General features: G+C 38.6%; 1 protein-coding gene across 3 annotated transcripts in view; it reads left to right on the top strand.

Annotated features, from left to right (window-relative positions):
* The window catches only part of LOC126259659 (mothers against decapentaplegic homolog 4), a 171667-nt gene extending 168926 nt beyond the window's left edge, over window positions 1-2741 (top strand). For all 3 annotated transcript variants that reach the window (XM_049956594.1, XM_049956591.1, XM_049956592.1), the window contains one exon: window positions 531-2741. In XM_049956594.1, the coding sequence (XP_049812551.1) occupies window positions 531-611 (81 nt within the window). In that variant the 3' untranslated portion in view covers window positions 612-2741. The remainder of the gene's footprint in view (window positions 1-530) is intronic.
* The last annotated feature ends 16411 nt before the right edge of the window (window positions 2742-19152 follow it).

The following is a 19152-nucleotide window of genomic DNA, read 5'->3' as shown; positions in this document are numbered from 1 at the left end:
CCACTGCCAATGAAATTTTCTACTTATTTCTTTCCTTCACTTTGCAATTCCTCTCATTGAATCAAAAAAAGCTGCTGCAAAAATGTCAAGATCTTTTTGTGTACGAAATTTAATTATTTTTATTGAAGAGCTTTTTTTCTTATATTCTAATAATATTCTGGGCCCATTCCCACTTCCCTCCCCAATCTCATCCAGTCACCTACCCCCCTTCACTCTCTCCCTCCAACACCACACTCTCACTTCCCTGTCCCCCACCCACCCATTACCTGTTACTACTCCTCATTATCTCCCATACTACTACTCCCCTCACTCTCTCCCTTCTTCTCTCCCTCACTTCACCCCACTCCTTTCCTCCCCGGCCTCCACCCCTCACTTCTGCCTTCACACCTTCCTTCCCCTTCATTAACTCCTCCCCGTCACTCTATCCCTCCACCCCTCACTCTCCCCCTTACACACATGAGAGAGGGAGATTGATTTTTCCTGTGCAGTGTGGGCACTCCTCAGCAGCTAATAAAAGTAATTTATTTCAGGTACACCTGCACAGAGCATTGCAGTTGCTGGACGAGGTTCTACACACGATGCCAATTGATGGACCAAGAGGCATCGAGTGAAAGAGGTTATTGTTCCATGATGTTATGTTACACTGCCCATCTGTATTTATTTTGTACTTTATTACTGTTTCTGAGTACAAGTCAGGATGTATCAGTTGATACAATCCATTCCCTTTGAGACTACACTTAAAGTATTTTATCAAAGCATTTTTACTACTTTTTGATGTTCGTTATGCTGTACAGTCAAGTGTTTATCAGAAATGGCACAAAGTTACATTCAGGATGGAAGTTTGATATTTTAACAGACATGTGCCAAATTGTAATGCAGTTTAAACATTACATATAGGTGCAGAGAATCTTTGTGGTAGAATCTGTGCCGACTGGCAACTACAGCTCCCTTCTATCAGCCTAAATAGAAGAGCAGTCTTTGTAACGAGGCATGTATGTGCAATCTAGCACATTGTTTGTATAAAATGAAGGTAACCACTTAAAAATTGTAGTTTATAGGAAACAATGCTGGCAGCAAAGGATTTTGTGAGGTGAAAATGCAAGGAAATCGTTAATGTTGGAGTTGTTTTGCAAAATAAGTATAAGGATATTGTGATGTAATGCTCTTGGGAACAAGTGACAGCCTTTGAATGAGGGTGTTTCCCTGTTTTTAATATATGATAAGGTCTGGTGGGCAGTGGATCACGTCCACAGACAGAGAAATGTAACTCCTGTCAGATTTGTTGACCAGAGCAGAGTCAAGTGTAGGAACTCTGTGAAATGTGAATCTTCACAGCAGTTTGTATTTAGGTAAGAGCTGTGTGTGTCTCCAAGAAGATAGTTGCATAATGAAAGTAGAGTTCAGTTGTAATAAGATGCAACTTCAAAATAAATGAGTGAGTGATCCTTTCTGCAAAAGACAGATGTTGAAGCTTGTGTGTCTACTGTTGTGAGATTTTCTTCAACTGATTTTTAATCAGTGGAGGCTTTTTATAGAAGTGGAAAGTACATGTCTCCTTCGTGAAACCAGAAGAAAAGCATGAAAGACATATGCTAATATTGTATACCTAGCTTGGATTCATAAAAGTAATAAGTTTCACAGAATCTAAGGTAAATGTATGGAAAAGTGACTGCTATTACAAAAGCCTGATGAATTAATTTAGTTCAAATGTTTGTATTTGCTGCATGTGACCCTGATGGTGTGGCATCAAGTCAGTTTTCAGTAAAGATTTAGTATGCATTGACTTTTTAGCTTGTTTCTTTACACACATTTGTAGAGAATATAAAAATTGTGACTGCCTCTAATGGCATTATCATGGACAGTGATAAATGAAATAGTCTCAGTATGATGTAAGGTTGTTAAATTGGTTTCATTGTTCCTGATAGGCAAGTAGGTGGTCATTCCCTGCTGTATATTATGGTTCCCAGCATGCTCTTCCTTTATGAAGATTCTTTAGTTATTGTATTAAGTCTTGCTATGTAAATCAGTCATAACTGAGAGAGCTATTTGCTTGCTTTTATAATTTTTTATCCTAATGCCTGACCTGCTTTCTGATGCATATGTTAGCCTCAACAGGCCTAACCTATTCCCGAATCATTTGATTTTGTTATCTTTTGGCATGAGTCACTTAGTTTCAAGTCATTGGTAGTATGTCATTCTGTCATAGCTGATGGACTCTGAGAAGGTTGTGCCACACATTTACTAACAGCAACTTGTACATCGAGGAACATGACCATGGGATTATAGTTCCTAAACTAATCAAATGTATTAAAAGCTTAGAGTGGTGGATGATTGAGATTCTACGTAGCAGGTTATTTACGTGGCTAAGAGCACTGCTTAAGAAATTGTGTGAATGTAATACTGAATGCATTAGGAAGTGGACTGTATTTTTTGCCCAATCAGTAATATTATTCAGTTAATGCACCTTGCTGACAGTGAAAAATACACATAACTGATAATGTAAATATTACTCATGTGGATAAACTGGTATAATTGTGAACGTAAGAACTATATGGAATCCTCATGCATTCAGAAGATTTCTGTGTATGTCAGTGGATGTTAACAAAAAATTTATGTTCTTAGAGCATTGCAATCATTTATGTAATGCTAGAAATGAAAGAAGCATGTCTTCATGAAAAGCTTTAGCATCTTGCTGCTGAAGAGCAAACTTGCACCTATTTCTACTGAGATGTTTTACTTTGTATGTGAAAGAAAATAAATTTTATCTTATGAAATCACTGTGATTAATTGTGTCAGAATTAAAAAAAAAATATTTCTACTTGTTCACATTAATTTCAGGAACTCTTTATAGGATGCTGTTTCCCATTATATAGAGTATCACCAATCCAGGCAGGTATTATGTATAATTCCCCTGTTGATCTTCAGTTGTTTGCTAGTAGTACTATATTGATAGTTTTTTAGTCGTGCATTTGTAACTGAATAAATGCAGTTTATATTCTGCTTTAATTTATCAATAAGCTTCTTCAGTAACAAAGTTGTCTTGCACTTGTGTGTTTGCGTTACAGCTAGTAAAGCTATTACTTCGACCACTATAAATATTTTTCACCATAGTGCACAGACTTAAGTACATATTTCAGCACAGCATTAAAAACATAAAAACAAGTATTTCACCACAAGTAAGAGCAGGCACACATGTAAGCAAAGTTAAACATTTTCCCATTGAAAATGCTTCTTGAGAAATTGAGTTGAAACACACTTGGAAAAAAATATGTATTGAATGTATTCATGATGAAATAGTTCACAGGTGAACTATTTTGGCACGAATCACATCAGTGTATACAATTTCTCACAGATGTAACCTCACAATTATTAATATAGTCTGCTATTTTGGTCCATTTTATCGCTTTCTTTTGCAAGCATTGTAATTGTATTGGAAGGAAATTGACATGTAGTTCTATGCTATCCTTTCTATGAGATTTTCATGCTTCCCTTTTCATATAATGTACTGGAGAAGAATTTCTAGAAAATAGCCACTTTAACTATTAAGGCTGCACTAATTTGCTAATTTACATAAGTTATTGACATCACAGTATGATCGATAATTTATTCTTTACCACTGATATGCACACTGATACAGAAAGTGGGTATTTACTGGTGTTTTGAAAAAAAAATGTGGTATATTGAATATTACTTAAGAAAAAGCTTTGACGAAGACTTAAAACTCTGCTCAGTCAGTATGGTTCCACAGGAAATGTACTTTGACAATAATAGGAGACTGAATGAGAGAAATTGTAGATATTGCTAGGTATTATTTCCATTTTAATTTTTGTATAATAGTTGCCCATTTAAATGGATGAAGAAATGAAAAGAAATGTCCTGTGGCTAGGGCCTCCCGTCAGGTAGGCCGGTCGCTTGGTGCAATTCTTTTGAGTTGACGCCACTTCGGTGACTTGCGTGTTGATGGAGATGAGATGATGATAATTAGGACAACACAACACCCAGTCCCTGAGTGGAGAAAATCTCTGACCCAACCGGGAATCGAACCCAGGCCCCTTGGCATGGCAGTCTGTCGCACTGACCACTCAGCTATAGGGGCGGACTGCATGAAAAAATGTGCATGCTCCACTGGATGGATATAATTAAGGTTTGTATTAATATATCGGTAACAGTTCTCTTTGTTTGAGTAGGGATTTTATGACTACTGACTGGTGTGCAGTAAATGATGCAGCCTTAGACAAAGAAGAGACTAGTTAACGTTCTTTTCAAATTAGAGAATTGGTTATATGCATTTACTGTACGTGCCAAGAATAGTAAAGACAAAGAATTAATTGCAAACTATTTTTTATTGACTGTCTGATTTAGTGTTACAATATGATCAGAATACATCACAAATGTTTCAAAATGCTCTTTCATGGCACAGCTTTCAAAGAGTGATTCAACACAAATCTGCGGGGCCTGGTATTTACCACAAATTTTTGTATCTATAACTGTTCCCCCATTTCCTTTTACTGGTTGCCAAATAGTCCAGTTGAAGGAAAATTACAAAGTTTTCATGTTGCAGGAGATGGAAGAACACAGTTAATTAAAAATATTGCTGTAATGGCATAAAACTGTTGCTTATTGTTAAATGAAGTAGGCTGAGAACAGATATTAAAAAATGGTTCAAATGGCTCTGAGCACTATGCGACTTAACTTCTGAGGCCATCAGTCGCCTAGAACTTAGAACTAATTAAACTTAACTAACCTAAGGACATCACATACATCCATGCCCGAGGCAGGATTCGAACCTGCGACCGTAGCGGTCGCTCGGCTCCAGACTGCAGTGCCTAGAACCGCACGGCCACTCCGGCCGGCAGATATTAAATATATGTACCACATCTAAGTGCAGTAGAAACCTTTGAAGGGATAAATTGCATTCTGGATGTGTAACAGGATGATAGACGTATGAGGGAAGTCAGGTAACCGGATTGTGCTCATGCACTTCCCTCCTCCATAGGTCTGCAAGGTGATGTGAGCAGTCAAGTCCCCACTTTCTCTGCTCCACTACATCACAAGAAGCAACTACAGGGTGTTTCACAACATTACACTGACCCTCCGCAGTGTGTCTTATGATTCACTGGTGACACATTGTGCAGATATGCCCTGAGGGTGTTTTTCCACACTCTCGGAATACAGATGCGAGTTTCAAAGTATATTAACACAAGAAATATATGGACAGTTCATTAAGTGAGTAATTATTAGCAGTTGTTAAGTGAGCTGTATGTAAAACACACTCGTAAAAACAGTGGCCGAGGTTATTAATTTGGTAGTGCAATGTTGTCAGCGAACTTTGTAGTGTTGGTGAAAAGGATGGGAATGATAAATGTAGCACATTGCCACTATATCACTGACAGAATATTGTACATCAAGGTAAATGTGTTTTAGTCAGCTGGTGGTGGAATAATGAATGACCAAAAAGGCTGGCCGGTGTGGCCGAGTGGTTCTAGGCGCTACAGTCTGGAACCGCGCGACCGCTATGGTCGCAGGTTCGAATCCTGCCTCGGGCATGGATGTGTGTCATGTCCTTAGTTTAGTTAGATTTAAGTAGTTCCAAGTTCTAGGGGACTGATGACCTCAGAAGTTAAGTCCCATAGTGCTCAGAGGCATTTTTTTGACCAAAAAGTTACTGCAATTCTTTCTTCACTGTTTATGTTACTGGTAGATTCAGGAACTGCTCAGAATTGTAGAGTGGGCTGCACTGAGAGGAGCAACTTAACACATGCTCACAGTAAGTCTTGCAACTTCTGTTAAAATATACACTGTGTGATCAAAAGTATCCAGACACCTGCCTGAAAATGACTTAAAAGTCCGTGGCCCCCTCCATTGGTAATACTGGAATTCAATATGGTGTTGGTGCATCCTTAACCCTGATGACAGCTTACACTCTCGTAGGCATACATTCAGTCAGGTGGGTTTCTTGGAGAGTGGCAGCCCATTCTTCACGGAGTGCTGCAATGAGGAGAGTTATCATTGTCGGTCGGTGAGGCCTGGCATGAAGTCGGCATTCCAAAACATCCCAAAGGTGTTCTATGGGATTCAGGTCAGGACTCCATACAGGCCAGTCCATTACAGGGATGTTATTGTCGTGTAAGCACTCCGATTCAGGCCATGCATTATGAATGATGCTCGATCATGTTGAAAGATGCAGTCGCCATCCCCGAATTGTTCTTCAACAGTGGGAAGCAAGAAAGTGCTTAAAACATCAATGTAGGCCTGTGCTGTGATAGTGCCACACAAAACAAGGGGGTGCAAGCCCCCTCCATGAAAAACACCACCACCTCCGAATTTTACTGTTGGCACTACACACGCTGGCAGATGACATTCACCGGGCATTCGCCATACCCACACCCTGCCGTCGGATCTCCACATTGTGTACCTTGATTCGTCACTTCACACAATGTTTTTTCCACTGTTCAGTTGACCAATGTTTACACTCCTTACACCAAGTGAGGTGTCGTTTAGCATTTACTGGTGTGATGTGTGGCTTATGAGTAGCTGCTTTACCATGAAATCCAAGTTTTCTCACCTTCCACCTAACTGCCATAGTACTTGCAGTGGATCCCTGACACAGTTTGGAATTACTGTATGATGATCTGGCTAGATGTCTGCCTATTACAAATTACAACCCTCTTCATCTGTCGGCAGTCTCTGTCAGTCAACAGACAAGGTCAGCCTGCACGCTTTTGTACTGTACATGTGCATTCACATTTCCACTTCACTATCACATCGGAAACGGTGGACCTAGGGATGTTTAGGAGTGTGGAAATATCATGTACAGATGTATGACAAGTGACACCCAATCACCTGGCCACATTCGAAGTCCATGAGCTCTGCAGAGCACCCCATTCTGCTTTCTCACGATGTCTAATGACTACTGAGATCGCTGATATGGGGTACCTGGCAGTAGGTGACAGCACAATGCACCTAATATGAAAAACATATGTTTTTGGGGGAGTCCAGATACTTTTGATCACATAGTGTTTGTAGCTGCATAACACCTAGGTTACCTAGTGATCCACATCTGCTGCAGAGGGAGTCAATTTAAGCCTCTGGGTCTTTTCAGAGGGCTGAGGGAGGAGAGATGAATTTGGTGCTGCTCATGCCGCGAAAAGTATTCCAGCCACTGATGGCGAAGACAATGAAATCAATATTCTCAAATACATATAGACACATGTTACATGTGAGGTAGGGTTCTTCAGGGTGGTGCACAGATGAGAGCTCTCGCTGTTGAGCTGTTTTACATAATAGTTCACTTAACAACTGCAAATAAGTGCACACTTAATAAACTGAAAATAACTCCACTATATAGGGAGATTCATGAAGATATGCAAATATTTTAACATGTTATTCTACAAGTAAAACTAAAGAAAAACATTCATGTAAGCAAAGGTCCACAAGTTTAGTTACGGAGTTACAGGTAGTAAAAGATTTTGCCTGAAATTCAGCAACTTCAATAATATGAAGCCATCACAAAACTGTAAGAGGTTAAAGCAAAGCATGTTTTCCATTTTTTGTTGTTGTTATTGGTCTGATGAATCTAATGAAACATGTCCCAGACATGTATCTGCAGTAGTTTTCCAGAACACCTGGAGAAGCAGAGATTATTATACAAGTAAATTTGTTTACTTTCCATTAACAATGTAGAAATGTTTATGTCATTGTTGGCAACCATTAATGAGTTGTTTCCTTACCTTGAAAGAAGTTAGTTTTCTGTATTGCTCAATTAAAGAACATAACAACAACAAGTGTATGTAAGTGAAACCACATAGTAACTGTTGTAGTTTGTATATTATTTATGAAATAGGGATGCCTTTCAAATTTACGACACAGGAATATTTCGATATGGTGTTTCTTTATGGCAAATTTGGTGGTAATTCGATGGCTGCAGTTAATGAATATCGTCTACGTTATCCAACTTGGAGGATTCCGAATACCAAACCAATGTTACACATTCTCTACCTAGCATTCATAATCAGTAAGAGCTTGATATGTGAAGATGATGATGATATTGTGGATGCTGTTCAACATAGCCCGGGTACCAGTACATGACATATCACTCAAAGATTAGGCATTTCACAATCTAAGGTATAGCATACACTGAAGTACAATAATCTGTATCCTTACCATAAACAAAAACTGTATCATTTACATTTGGAAGATCCTGCCCTTTGCTTGGAGTTGTGCAACTGGTTAAATACTAATTGGCAATTACACAAATACATTTTATTTACTCATGAGGCACAGTTTACTCAAGATGGTATAAACAATTTACATAACGAGCACATATGGTCTAAGGGAACCCACATGCAACAGTGCAACGCAATTTCCAGCAGCGATTTATTGGGCCAGTAATTTTCCCAGGGCCTCTATACCAACACCGTCACTACACATTTAAATGAACATTTTCACTAGAAATGGATTTGTCATAGTGCTACATGTCTGTGGCCACCCAGATCACCCAATTTGACATCAATGTATTTTTGTGTTTGGGGATGGATGAAAGACATAGTTTATGGGGACAAAGTCAATACACGTGAGGCATTACTTGCTTGCATTACGAATGCAAGTTGACAAAATGAAGAATAACCCTGTGAAACTGAAACGAGCAACAAAATCTGTTCACACACATGCAGCTAAATGCATTGAACACATAGTAGAGACCTTTTTGAACATTTATTGTGAAATCGTATGTGCACTGTACAACTTCCTTAACACTGAGTTTTATTTTCTCCGGTTTAACATGAATTCACATGTGCTATGGTATTAATAAAAGCAGTTATCGGACACATTCATACAGTTCCAGTTAACATTATTACCATCATTTTTCCAAAAATTAAATTCTCTACAACTTCTGTTGAAAACTTTGTGCAATTGTCTGGAATTTAAAATAGAAATTGGGCCAAGTAATTAATACATTTAAAATGTTACAAAATTACATCTTTGCTTCCCTGAATATTCTGGAAAACTACTGCAGATACACATCTGGGACACGTTTTATTAGATTCACCAGATCAATAACAACAAAATAAATGGAAATCATGCTTTATTTTAACCTTGTACAGTTTTGTGATGGCTTCATATAAGCAAAGTTAGTAAATTTCAGCCAAAATCTGTTGTTAGCTGTAATTAAGCATTTGTGGACCTATGAACTTTTTTCATTAGTTTTACTTGTAAAATAACATATTAAAATATTTGCATATCTTCATGAATCACCCTGTATACAACACGAACTGTCTATTCATGAAAGATAACTGGATATGAAATGCTGGGGAGGTATAGTGGCTCTGTAAACTGAAAAAGAAGCAGCACTTGTAGTGGGAGAAAACGCCTCTCCCAGAAGAAAACTACAACTGCTGCGCAGAATGACTCAGAATTAATTTTTCCTCTATCAGTGTAAAACAGGGTGCAGATTTACTTAGGTTTTGTCCATACGCATTTTTATCATTATTAGTAACACCTATCTGTACTCAATGTAGTGTTAACCATTGATTCATAAGAGAGGAGGATTGATATAACTTTTGGAACACCCTGTAGTTGCTTCTTGTGACATAGTGGGGTAGAGAGAGTAGGACTCGCCTATTCGCTCTTCAGTTTGCAGACCTATGAAGAAGGGAAGTGCACGACCCCAATCAAGTGACCTACTTCCCCTCAGACACCTATCCTTCACCCACCCGTCACACACTCAAAAACACAATTTATACCTTTAAAATATTCCTACTTAACTTCATTTAACAGTGACCCTCAATTTTATGCCATTAAAACACTACTTTTAATAGTCAGCAATTTTTCCATCTCCTGCACTGCACAAACTATTAGTCTTAGAGAAAAAATGAACAACACTTTTTTCTTGTAAGAAATTTAATGTAGATTAATTTCATAATGTGAAACATTTTCACTAGATGCTGCGGTTTTGGAGTTACTTAAGAAAAACGAAATGACCATTAAACTGCTCATTCCTATGACTTTACAAAAATTTGTGACTACATGGGCTAAGGAAAGGAGGATATAAGATGAACATCAACGAAAGCAAAACGAGGATAATGGAATGTAGTCGAATTAAGTCGGGTGATGCTGAGGGAATTAGATTAGGAAATGAGACACTTAAAGTAGTAAAGGAGTTTTGCTATTTGGGGAGCAAAATAACTGATGATGGTCGAAGTAGAGAGGATATAAAATGTAGACTGGCAATGGCAAGGAAAGCGTTTCTGAAGAAGAAAAATTTGTTAACATCGAGTATAGATTTAAATGTCAGGAAGTCGTTTCTGAAAGTATTTGTATGGAGTGGAGCCATGTATGGAAGTGAAACGTGGACAGTAAATAGTTTAGACAAGAAGAGAATAGAAGCTTTTGAAATGTGGTGCTACAGAAGAATGCTGCAGATTAGATGGGTAGATCATATAACTAATGAGGAGGTATTGAATAGAATTAGGGAGAAGAGAAGTTTGTGGCACAACTTGACTAGAAGAAGGGTTCATGTGGTAGGACATGTTTTGAGGCATCAAGGGATCACAAATTTAGCATTGGAGGGTAAAAATCGTAGAGGGAGACCAAGAGATGAATACACTAAGCAGATTCAGAAGGATGTAGGTTGCAGTAGGTACTGGGAGATGAAGAAGCTTGCACAGGATAGAGTAGCATGGAGAGCTGCATCAAACCAGTCTCAGGACTGAAGACCACAACAACAACAACAACAATGGGCTAATTCGCTTGCGCACATCTACATGTATGCATTTGATTTCAGTGATGACAAACATAACATGTTGGCTGATTTTCCACTTGCCCTTTTTATTTTCCTGTATTGATATTAAAGTTTTTATCCAATTTATGCAAGAGGTTTCATTCAACATGTAGTTTTTTCTTCGCTAGTAACTATTTCAGCTGTGACCTACCGTATTATACTCGGAAGCTCTGTCTTGAGGAAGAATTTACCTATTCAGAACCATTCCCATGCAGATCATGTTACTTTGGCGTTACCAAGAGAGAGGTTGTTCATCACTGACAACCCCATGTGAACAATTCTCTTTCTCCTAAGTAATGCTCCAAGTTCTGCATTAACAGATTTGACAAAAAGCTTCATCCAACACTTGTTCACTCAAAGAGGGACACAATCTTCATAGCAATGTGAGGAGCATTCTCATATATTCAGACTGTTTCCTGGAATCCCAAATAAAATTTGTTGCTCATAATTGTTTACAAAATAGGGAAAACAGCTAAAATCTTTAATAGAATACAGTGTATTTGACATGTTAACATCATCCTTGTAATAGAAGTTTACTGTAGTTTTGTCAAGCAATGAAAAGACCACGTGACACCCAGAAATGAACAGGCTGTTCAACTTTTTTGCAAAGGGTAGTTGGGAGAAGGATGCATAATATGAGCACCTATTCTAACAAGTGTACAGAACATGCATGTGCATAAGCGATAAAACTGATGTGCCTGTTAGTCACGCTCCCCCCACCCCCCCTTAGAAGAGCCAACTGATCACTTTAGACTACTGTAGATGTAGAACTGGTACAGGCAGTCACTGACATTAAGTCAAGGCAATGAAGTGGTGTGCATGTCCTAGTTAATTATATGGGATGAGCACACTAATATGTTTCTACGTGAACATGTGATAGAACAGCAGAAAGAAGCTACCGGTATCATTTTGGATGTGCTCTTGCCCACACTGCTAAGAAGTTGCTTGATTTGTTGGTGTATCAATGTGTACTGTTCCAGGTGTCAATAAGGAATGGTATGCAACTTACAGCTGTATGTAATCAGTGTAAGAACAATAACTGTAAAAGGTCCTAACAGACAGGAACTGAACACAAGTGCCATGCCTTGTCAGTGACAATTGGTTTCAAACCTGGCAGCAGCTGCTGCTGTCAGCTAATGCAGGTCCATTTCAACAAGTTTCTGATAAAGCATTCAAAAGGGAAATGTATGCATTGGACATTTGGGGTAGGATACTGAACAAAAGATTGTTACTTACAGCAGCACACACACCTCCATGTCTTCATTGGGGCAAACAGCATAAAAAATGGAGAGTAGTCCATTGAAGGCAAGTAGTACAACACAAAGATTCGTGATTTTTACCTCTTTTCAAATGATGTAAGGCACTGAGTGTGCCAGTGGCCAACTGAGGCGTTTAACCTGTATGGAGCATACATTTAAGTCGGGATTGGTTATATGATGTTTTCTGGGTGTTTTTTTCTACTGTGAGTTGTCCCCATCACTCAGGTGTTACCCTTAACATGAACCGGAGTATTTATTTTAAAATTTCTGGAGACAAAATGTTGCCTTTTCTTCTACATCATGATGACTATTCTGTTGATGCTCCCATTTTTCAAGATGAAAACAGCTGTGTTCACAGGGCTGCATGCATATGTTACTCGGGCACCCTAATGCACCTCAACTGGCAAACTAAATCACTCTATCTCAATCCCATGAAAAATATTGGGGACTGTCTGGAACAGCAGGTGAAATGTTTCAGTCAACATCCCCACTCTACAGGATCTAATTATCAGTTGTGGTTTCAGTTGGATATAACATACCTGAAGAAATTTGTGGACTCTCTTCTGTGCCAAACTGAGGCCAGCTTTAGACATGATTCGTGCGGTGTATCCTGGAAGTAACTACATTTTGACAGTGCGCTAATTTTTGTTTGTGCCTAATATTCGCCACTGTAAAGTTGTTTTAGGCTGACATAATAACATGCGGGGCAGTACTGGCTATGAGTTGTATTGTTTAAGCCAGGGCTTCACAACATACGTGCTCGCGGAGCAAGCTGTGAGCAGCAAGGCGACGGCACGGAGCAGCGCGAGCACGCTACCGGACCAGAGCGGAGAGTGGGGAGAGTCACGTGGGACTCACAACAGCTGCCGCCAGTCAATGTAAATCCGCGGCCACCTGCAGGGATATCACTCGCGAATTATTACTGCGACGAATGAAACAAGTAAAGGAGAATGTACACGTGCCACGTAATTTTATTAGCTTAGTGTATGCCTCTACATTCGCATTAATTTGTGAACTGTTACACAATAAAAGGTGTCACTGAAGTGTGGGATTCTCAGTTAACTTGTACTTTTTGCCCTTTACAATTGCGTCTATGTTCGGAGTAATTGTTCTTGTGCATTTTAGACACAGCGTGCAGTTTAAATTTCGATCAGACAATGCGTTTCTCAGGCGCGTCTTGTTACATTTCATTGCAGAGATAGTTGTTCACAAACATACGTGGAACCGAACATTGATATTATTGTAGCCCCCAGTTTGTGCAAACTAGGAAATCTATCCTGAGGGAAGTGTCTGTAGAATTCCAAAATGTTTTTCTTGTTCTGAAATTTGTCTCTGTATTCTCTGTCACACTGCAGGTCAATAATTTCTTGCTGCAGCTCGGGACGAATCTCTTCAATATTCGCCGGCCGAAGTGGCCGTGCAGTTAAAGGCGCTGCAGTCTGGAACCGCAAGACCGCTACGGTCGCAGGTTCGAATCCTGCCTCGGGCATGGATGTTTGTGATGTCCTTAGGTTAGTTAGGTTTAACTAGTTCTAAGTTCTAGGGGACTAATGACCTCAGCAGTTGAGTCCTATAGTGCTCAGACCCATTTCTTTTCAATATTCGCTGAATATGGAGAGGAGAACAGATCAAAATCACTGTCTAGTGCTGTCAGATCTTGAAAGCGCTGATCAACTAAACTATGTGAATAACGTTCACAGTCTTTGTGAACATCTTGCATGGATGATAATTTAGGAAAATTAGCTAGGTTTCCTGTTTCCAGCTGACTCACCCAAAGTGTCAATTTCATTTTAAAAGCTCGTATTCGATCTATGAAATGAGTAATTAGCAGATCTTTACCTTGTAGTAAAATGTTCAAAGCATTCAGATGGCTAGTTAAATCTGCTAAGAACGCGAGATCACATTCAAACGTGCGTGCGCATTTCCCCTCCCTCCCTACTCCGCGACCATGCACCTGCTCGCGAGCACGTGCCTGAGCAGGCGCGAGTACTCGCGCTCAAAACCGGCCAGTTGTTAAGCCCTGGTTTAAGCAATACAGTAGTGACTAGCAAGCTTGCCTTCATGTAAGATGTATGTGTACCTGTACACTCATTACATTTATCGGATGGTAGAGGCCACAGTATTAGTTACGTATTTTATCAAATGCTAGAATGTGAAAAGTGTGGCTTATTGATAGTTTCATGTTAATAAATCAGCATATTTCTGACTTAATACATTTCTTGCGATCAATAAAATCTGTACCTGATTGTGATTGGTACCCATCCTCTAACATAACAACCAGGTTCCTTTCTGACCAGAATTATATTGACTAAATTAAAGACGTTTAGCAACCGTGACTATGAAGATACTGGAGAAGAATAAGATAGCAACTTTACACCGCCCAGGAAAAAGTGCAGGTTCTATTAATAAAATATCAAGCCAATCACATATCTGGAAAGATAATATCTATGATTGTATCTTCGTTAGTAGTCAACAGTGAAGTACAGTGTCAAGCTCCTTCCAGCATATGACGCAGGGAAATTAGCTCCTCGAAATTATAAATGACAGAAATTCAAGTTCTTTATGCTGACTTCTTGTTGACGAATGACAATAATGGTAAAAAATTTTAAAAGAGGGGAGTGCCTGGTTCCATGACAGGACTTCACTGTTCACTGTTGTTTTCGAAAAAAAATCGGTCAAGGGTATGAAAAATTATGTTTGACAGCATTTCAGCTTCTTGAAAGTCTGACAATTAGAAGAATTATAAGCTCCACAGTCACGGAGCAGACAAAAAACAAGCAATTCTTCAGTCTACAGCCTAACCTAACTTAATATCTACTAAATTTTTGTGGGTGGGTTGTAATTTTTTATGTTGTTAACCACAGTGAAACATGTGGAGATCATAAAAATGTACTGTTTGTTGTTATAAACCAGTGTCTACCAGAATACATAAGCAGATCCATGTGCCATACCATAATGTGTAATTCCGCAAGGCAGCTTACCATTATTCCCTTAGCAGGGAGGTACAGTACTTAAATAAGTGAACTCACCACATGAGGAGTAAGGTTCAAATTCCTATCTGGCCATGCAGATTTAGGTTTTCCATAGCTTCACCAAAATGTTTAAGGTACATGCAGGGATTGTTACTTTGAAAAGTAAACATGCCAATTTTCTTTTCCCATCTTTGCATATTTTGAGCTTGAGCTCCATGTCCACTATCATCATCTCGACAGACTGTTAACCTCAATTTTCAATTGAAGACATGAAATCTGTATATGAGTCTGTGATCATTTTATTTTTAGCACTTTTATTTTCACAAGTCCATCTTGATCATATAAATTTCTTTACACTTTATGACTGGTTTCGGCTTATCGCCATCTTCAGATCATTAAATCGCACATGTTTAACTTGATGATGATTTATATCAGACTATTTTAACGATCTGAAGATGGCAATAAGCTGAAATCGGTCATAAAGTGTGAAGACCTTTTAGGCTGCCATAAAGTTAAAACTTCAAAAATTAGCAGAAATACAGTATAGCTACAGTAATTGCAACACAATATTTGTGGATTGAGACTGAAAAGGAGTTTTTCATATGTTTATGCAGTACATACAGCACTACCATGCCAGCAAAATGTAAAAACTTTTAGTAAGTGAATAAAGTAGCAGCAACAATGTAAATTGTTCAGTAATGTCAAACATGGCTTTGGACAATAAATGAGATGAAATGTTGAGCGTGTTCAAAACTACCTGTAAGTTCTGTACAGTATAACTGTCATGAATGACACATCTTTGTTCCAGTTACTGTATTACAAACATTAATAAATGGAAAGACAGTATTCTGAACATAATTTCAAGAAGCCCTGTACGTTTTCCTATGTTTCTTTTTTAAAATGCTGTACAAATATGATGAATTTTACCTAAAACATTGAAAACATGAAACATACATAACCACAAAACATCAATAATAAATACACTATTATTCCACTTCTATACTTTGAAATAATAACATGTATAGGAATTTTCTAGTTTCCTACAATCACAGCAAAACAACTGTTAATTTTTTTAACCAACTGCATTATCTTTAAAATGTTATACAGTAATGCATACTACAATATATTGTCTTAAGGTAATCAGTCATCTTTCCTTTTTGCATTTTATGATGCATTCATTTTAATGCCGATATTGCAATTTGGGATTGAACTCTTCTTTGAAAATAAGAAACTTTTGTAAAGCTTACACTGCACTGAGAGCCTCATTAAGTGATGGTACAACAAACTGTTGTTCTTGCTTCCAGTGACCACGTGATGGTTTCAATGACTTACAAGAATTTCACTGTTGCCAGCATTCTCAAAAATTTTAGAAAAAGTAATTTACAATCGGCTTTATAACCATCTTACCTCAAATAACATACTGTCAAAGTCACAGTTTGGATTTCTAAAGGGTTCTGATATTGAGAAGGCTATCTACACTTACAGTGAAAATGTGCTTAATTCATTAGTCAAAAAATTGCAGGCAACTGGTATATTCTGTGATCTGTCAAAGGCATTTCACTGTGCAAAACATAATATCCTTTTAAATAAATTAGAATATTATAGTGTAACAGGAAATGCTGCAAAATAGTTCAAATCTTATATCTCTGGCAGGAAACAAAGGGTGTTATTAGGAATGACACATGGATCAAGCTATCAGGCATTATCCAACTGGGAACTAATTGTGTGTGGGGTACCATGAGGTTCCATTTTGGGGCTCTTGCTTTTTCTTGTGTATATCAATGACCTTTCATCAGTAACATTACCAGATGCCAAGTTCGTTTTGTTTGCCGATGATACAAACATTCCAATAAATAGCAAATCAAGTGTATTCTTAGAAAGATCAGCTAATAAAATATTTGTGGACAGTAATCACTCGTTCATAGCCAATTCTTTGTCACTAAACTTTGAAAAAACACACTACAAGCAGTACAGAACTTGTAAGGGGTGTCCCACGAGTATATTCCTAATGTATGATGACAAGCAGATAGAAGAAGTAGACAGTGTTAAATTCTTGGGATTACAGGTTGATAATAAATTCAACTGGGAGGAGCACACCACAGAACTGCTGAAGTGTCTTAACAAATCTCTATTTGCAATGCAAATTGTGTCAGACATGTTGTTGTTGTTGTTGTTGTGGTCTTCAGTCCTGAGACTGGTTTGATGCAGCTCTCCATGCTACTCTATCATGTGCAAGCTTCTTCATCTCCCAGTACCTACTGCAGCCTACATCCTTCTGAATCTGCTTGTTGTATTCATCTCTTTGTCTCCCTCTTCGGTTTTTACCCTCCACACTGCCCTCCAATACTAAATTGGTGATCCCTTGATGTCTCAGAACATGTCCTACCAACTGATCCCTTCTTCTAGTCAAGTTCTGCCACAAGCTCCTCTTCTCTACAATTCTATTCAATACCTCCTCATTAGTTACGTGATCTACCCATCTAATCTTCAGCATTCTTCTCTAGCACCACTTTTCGAAAACTTCTATTCTCTTCTTGTCTAAACTATGTATCGTCCATGTTTCACTTCCATACATGGCTACACTCCATGCAAACGACTTCTTAACATTTAAATCTATACTCAATGTTAACAAATTTTTCTTCTTCAGAAATGCTTTCCCTGCCATTGCCAGTCTACATTTTATATCCTCCCTACTTCGACCATCATCAGTTATTTTGCTCCCCAAATAGCAAAACTCCTTTACTACTTTAAGTGTCTCGTTTCCTAATCTAATTCCCTCAGCATCACCCAACTTAATTCGACTACATTCCATTATACTCATTTTGCTTTTGTTGATGTTCATCTTATACCCTCCTTTCAAGACACTGTCCATTCCGTTTAACTGCTCTTCCAAGTCCTTTGCTGTCTCTGACGGAATTACAATGTCATCGGCGAACCTCAAAGTTTTTATTTCTTCTCCATGGATTTTAATACCTACACCAAGTTTTTCTTTTGTTTCCTTTACTGCTTGCTCAATATACAGATTGAATAACATCAGGGAGAGGCTACAACCCTGTCTCACTCCCTTCCCAACCACTGCTTCCCTTTCGTGCCCCTCGACTCTTATAACTGCCATCTGGTTTCTGTATAAATTGTAAATAGCCTTTCGCTCCCTGTATTTTACCCCTGTCACCTTCAGAATTTGAAAGAGAGTATTCCAATCAACACTGTCAAAAGCTTTCTCTAAGTCTACAAATGCTAGAAAAGTAGGTTTGTCTTTCCTTAGTCTTTCTTCTGACATAAGTCGTAGGGTCAGTATTGCCTCACGTGTTCCAACATTTCTACCGAATCCAAACTGATCTTCCCCGAGGTCAGCTTCTACCAGTTTTTCCATTCATCTGTAAAGAATTCGTGTTAGTATTTTGCAGCTGTGACTTATTAAACTGATTGTTCGGTAATTTTCACATGTGTCAGCACCTGCTTTCTTTGGGATTGGAATTATTATATTCTTCTTGAAGTCTGAGGGTATTTTGCCTGTCTCATACATCTTGCTCACCAGATGGTAGAGTTTTGTCAGGACTGGCTCTCCCAAGGCTGTCAGTAGTTGTAATGGAATGTTGTCTACTCCGGGGGCCTTGTTTCGACTCAGGTCTTTCAGTGCTCTGTCAAACTCTTCACGCAGTATTATATCTCCCATTTTATCTTCATCTGCATCCTCTTCCATGTCCATAATATTGTCCTCAAGTACATCGCCCTTGTATAGACCCTCTATATACTCCTTCCACCTTTCTGCTTTCCCTTCTTTGCTTAGAACTGGGTTTCCATCTGAGCTCTTGATATTCATACAAGTGGTTCTCTTTTCTCCAAAGGTCTCTCTAATTTTCCTGTAGGCAGTATCTATCTTACCCCTAGTAAGACATCCTTACACTTGCCTTCTAGCCATCCCTGCTTAGCATTTCGCACTTCCTGTCGAGCTCAATTTTGAGACGTTTGTATTCCTTTTTGCCTGCTTCATTTACTGCATTTTTATATTTTCTCTTTTCATCAATTACATTCAATATTTCTTCTGTTACCCAAGGGTTTCTACTAGCCCTTGTCTTTTTACCTATTTGATCCTCTGCTGCCTTCACTATTTCATTCCTCAAAGCTACCCATTCTTCTTCTA

The sequence above is a fragment of the Schistocerca nitens genome, chromosome 5 (genome assembly GCF_023898315.1).
Source record: "Schistocerca nitens isolate TAMUIC-IGC-003100 chromosome 5, iqSchNite1.1, whole genome shotgun sequence".
Classification (NCBI taxonomy): domain Eukaryota; kingdom Metazoa; phylum Arthropoda; class Insecta; order Orthoptera; family Acrididae; genus Schistocerca; species Schistocerca nitens.
The sequence above is the reverse complement of the archived record's forward strand: the minus strand, read 5'-3'. Positions and strand labels throughout refer to the sequence as shown.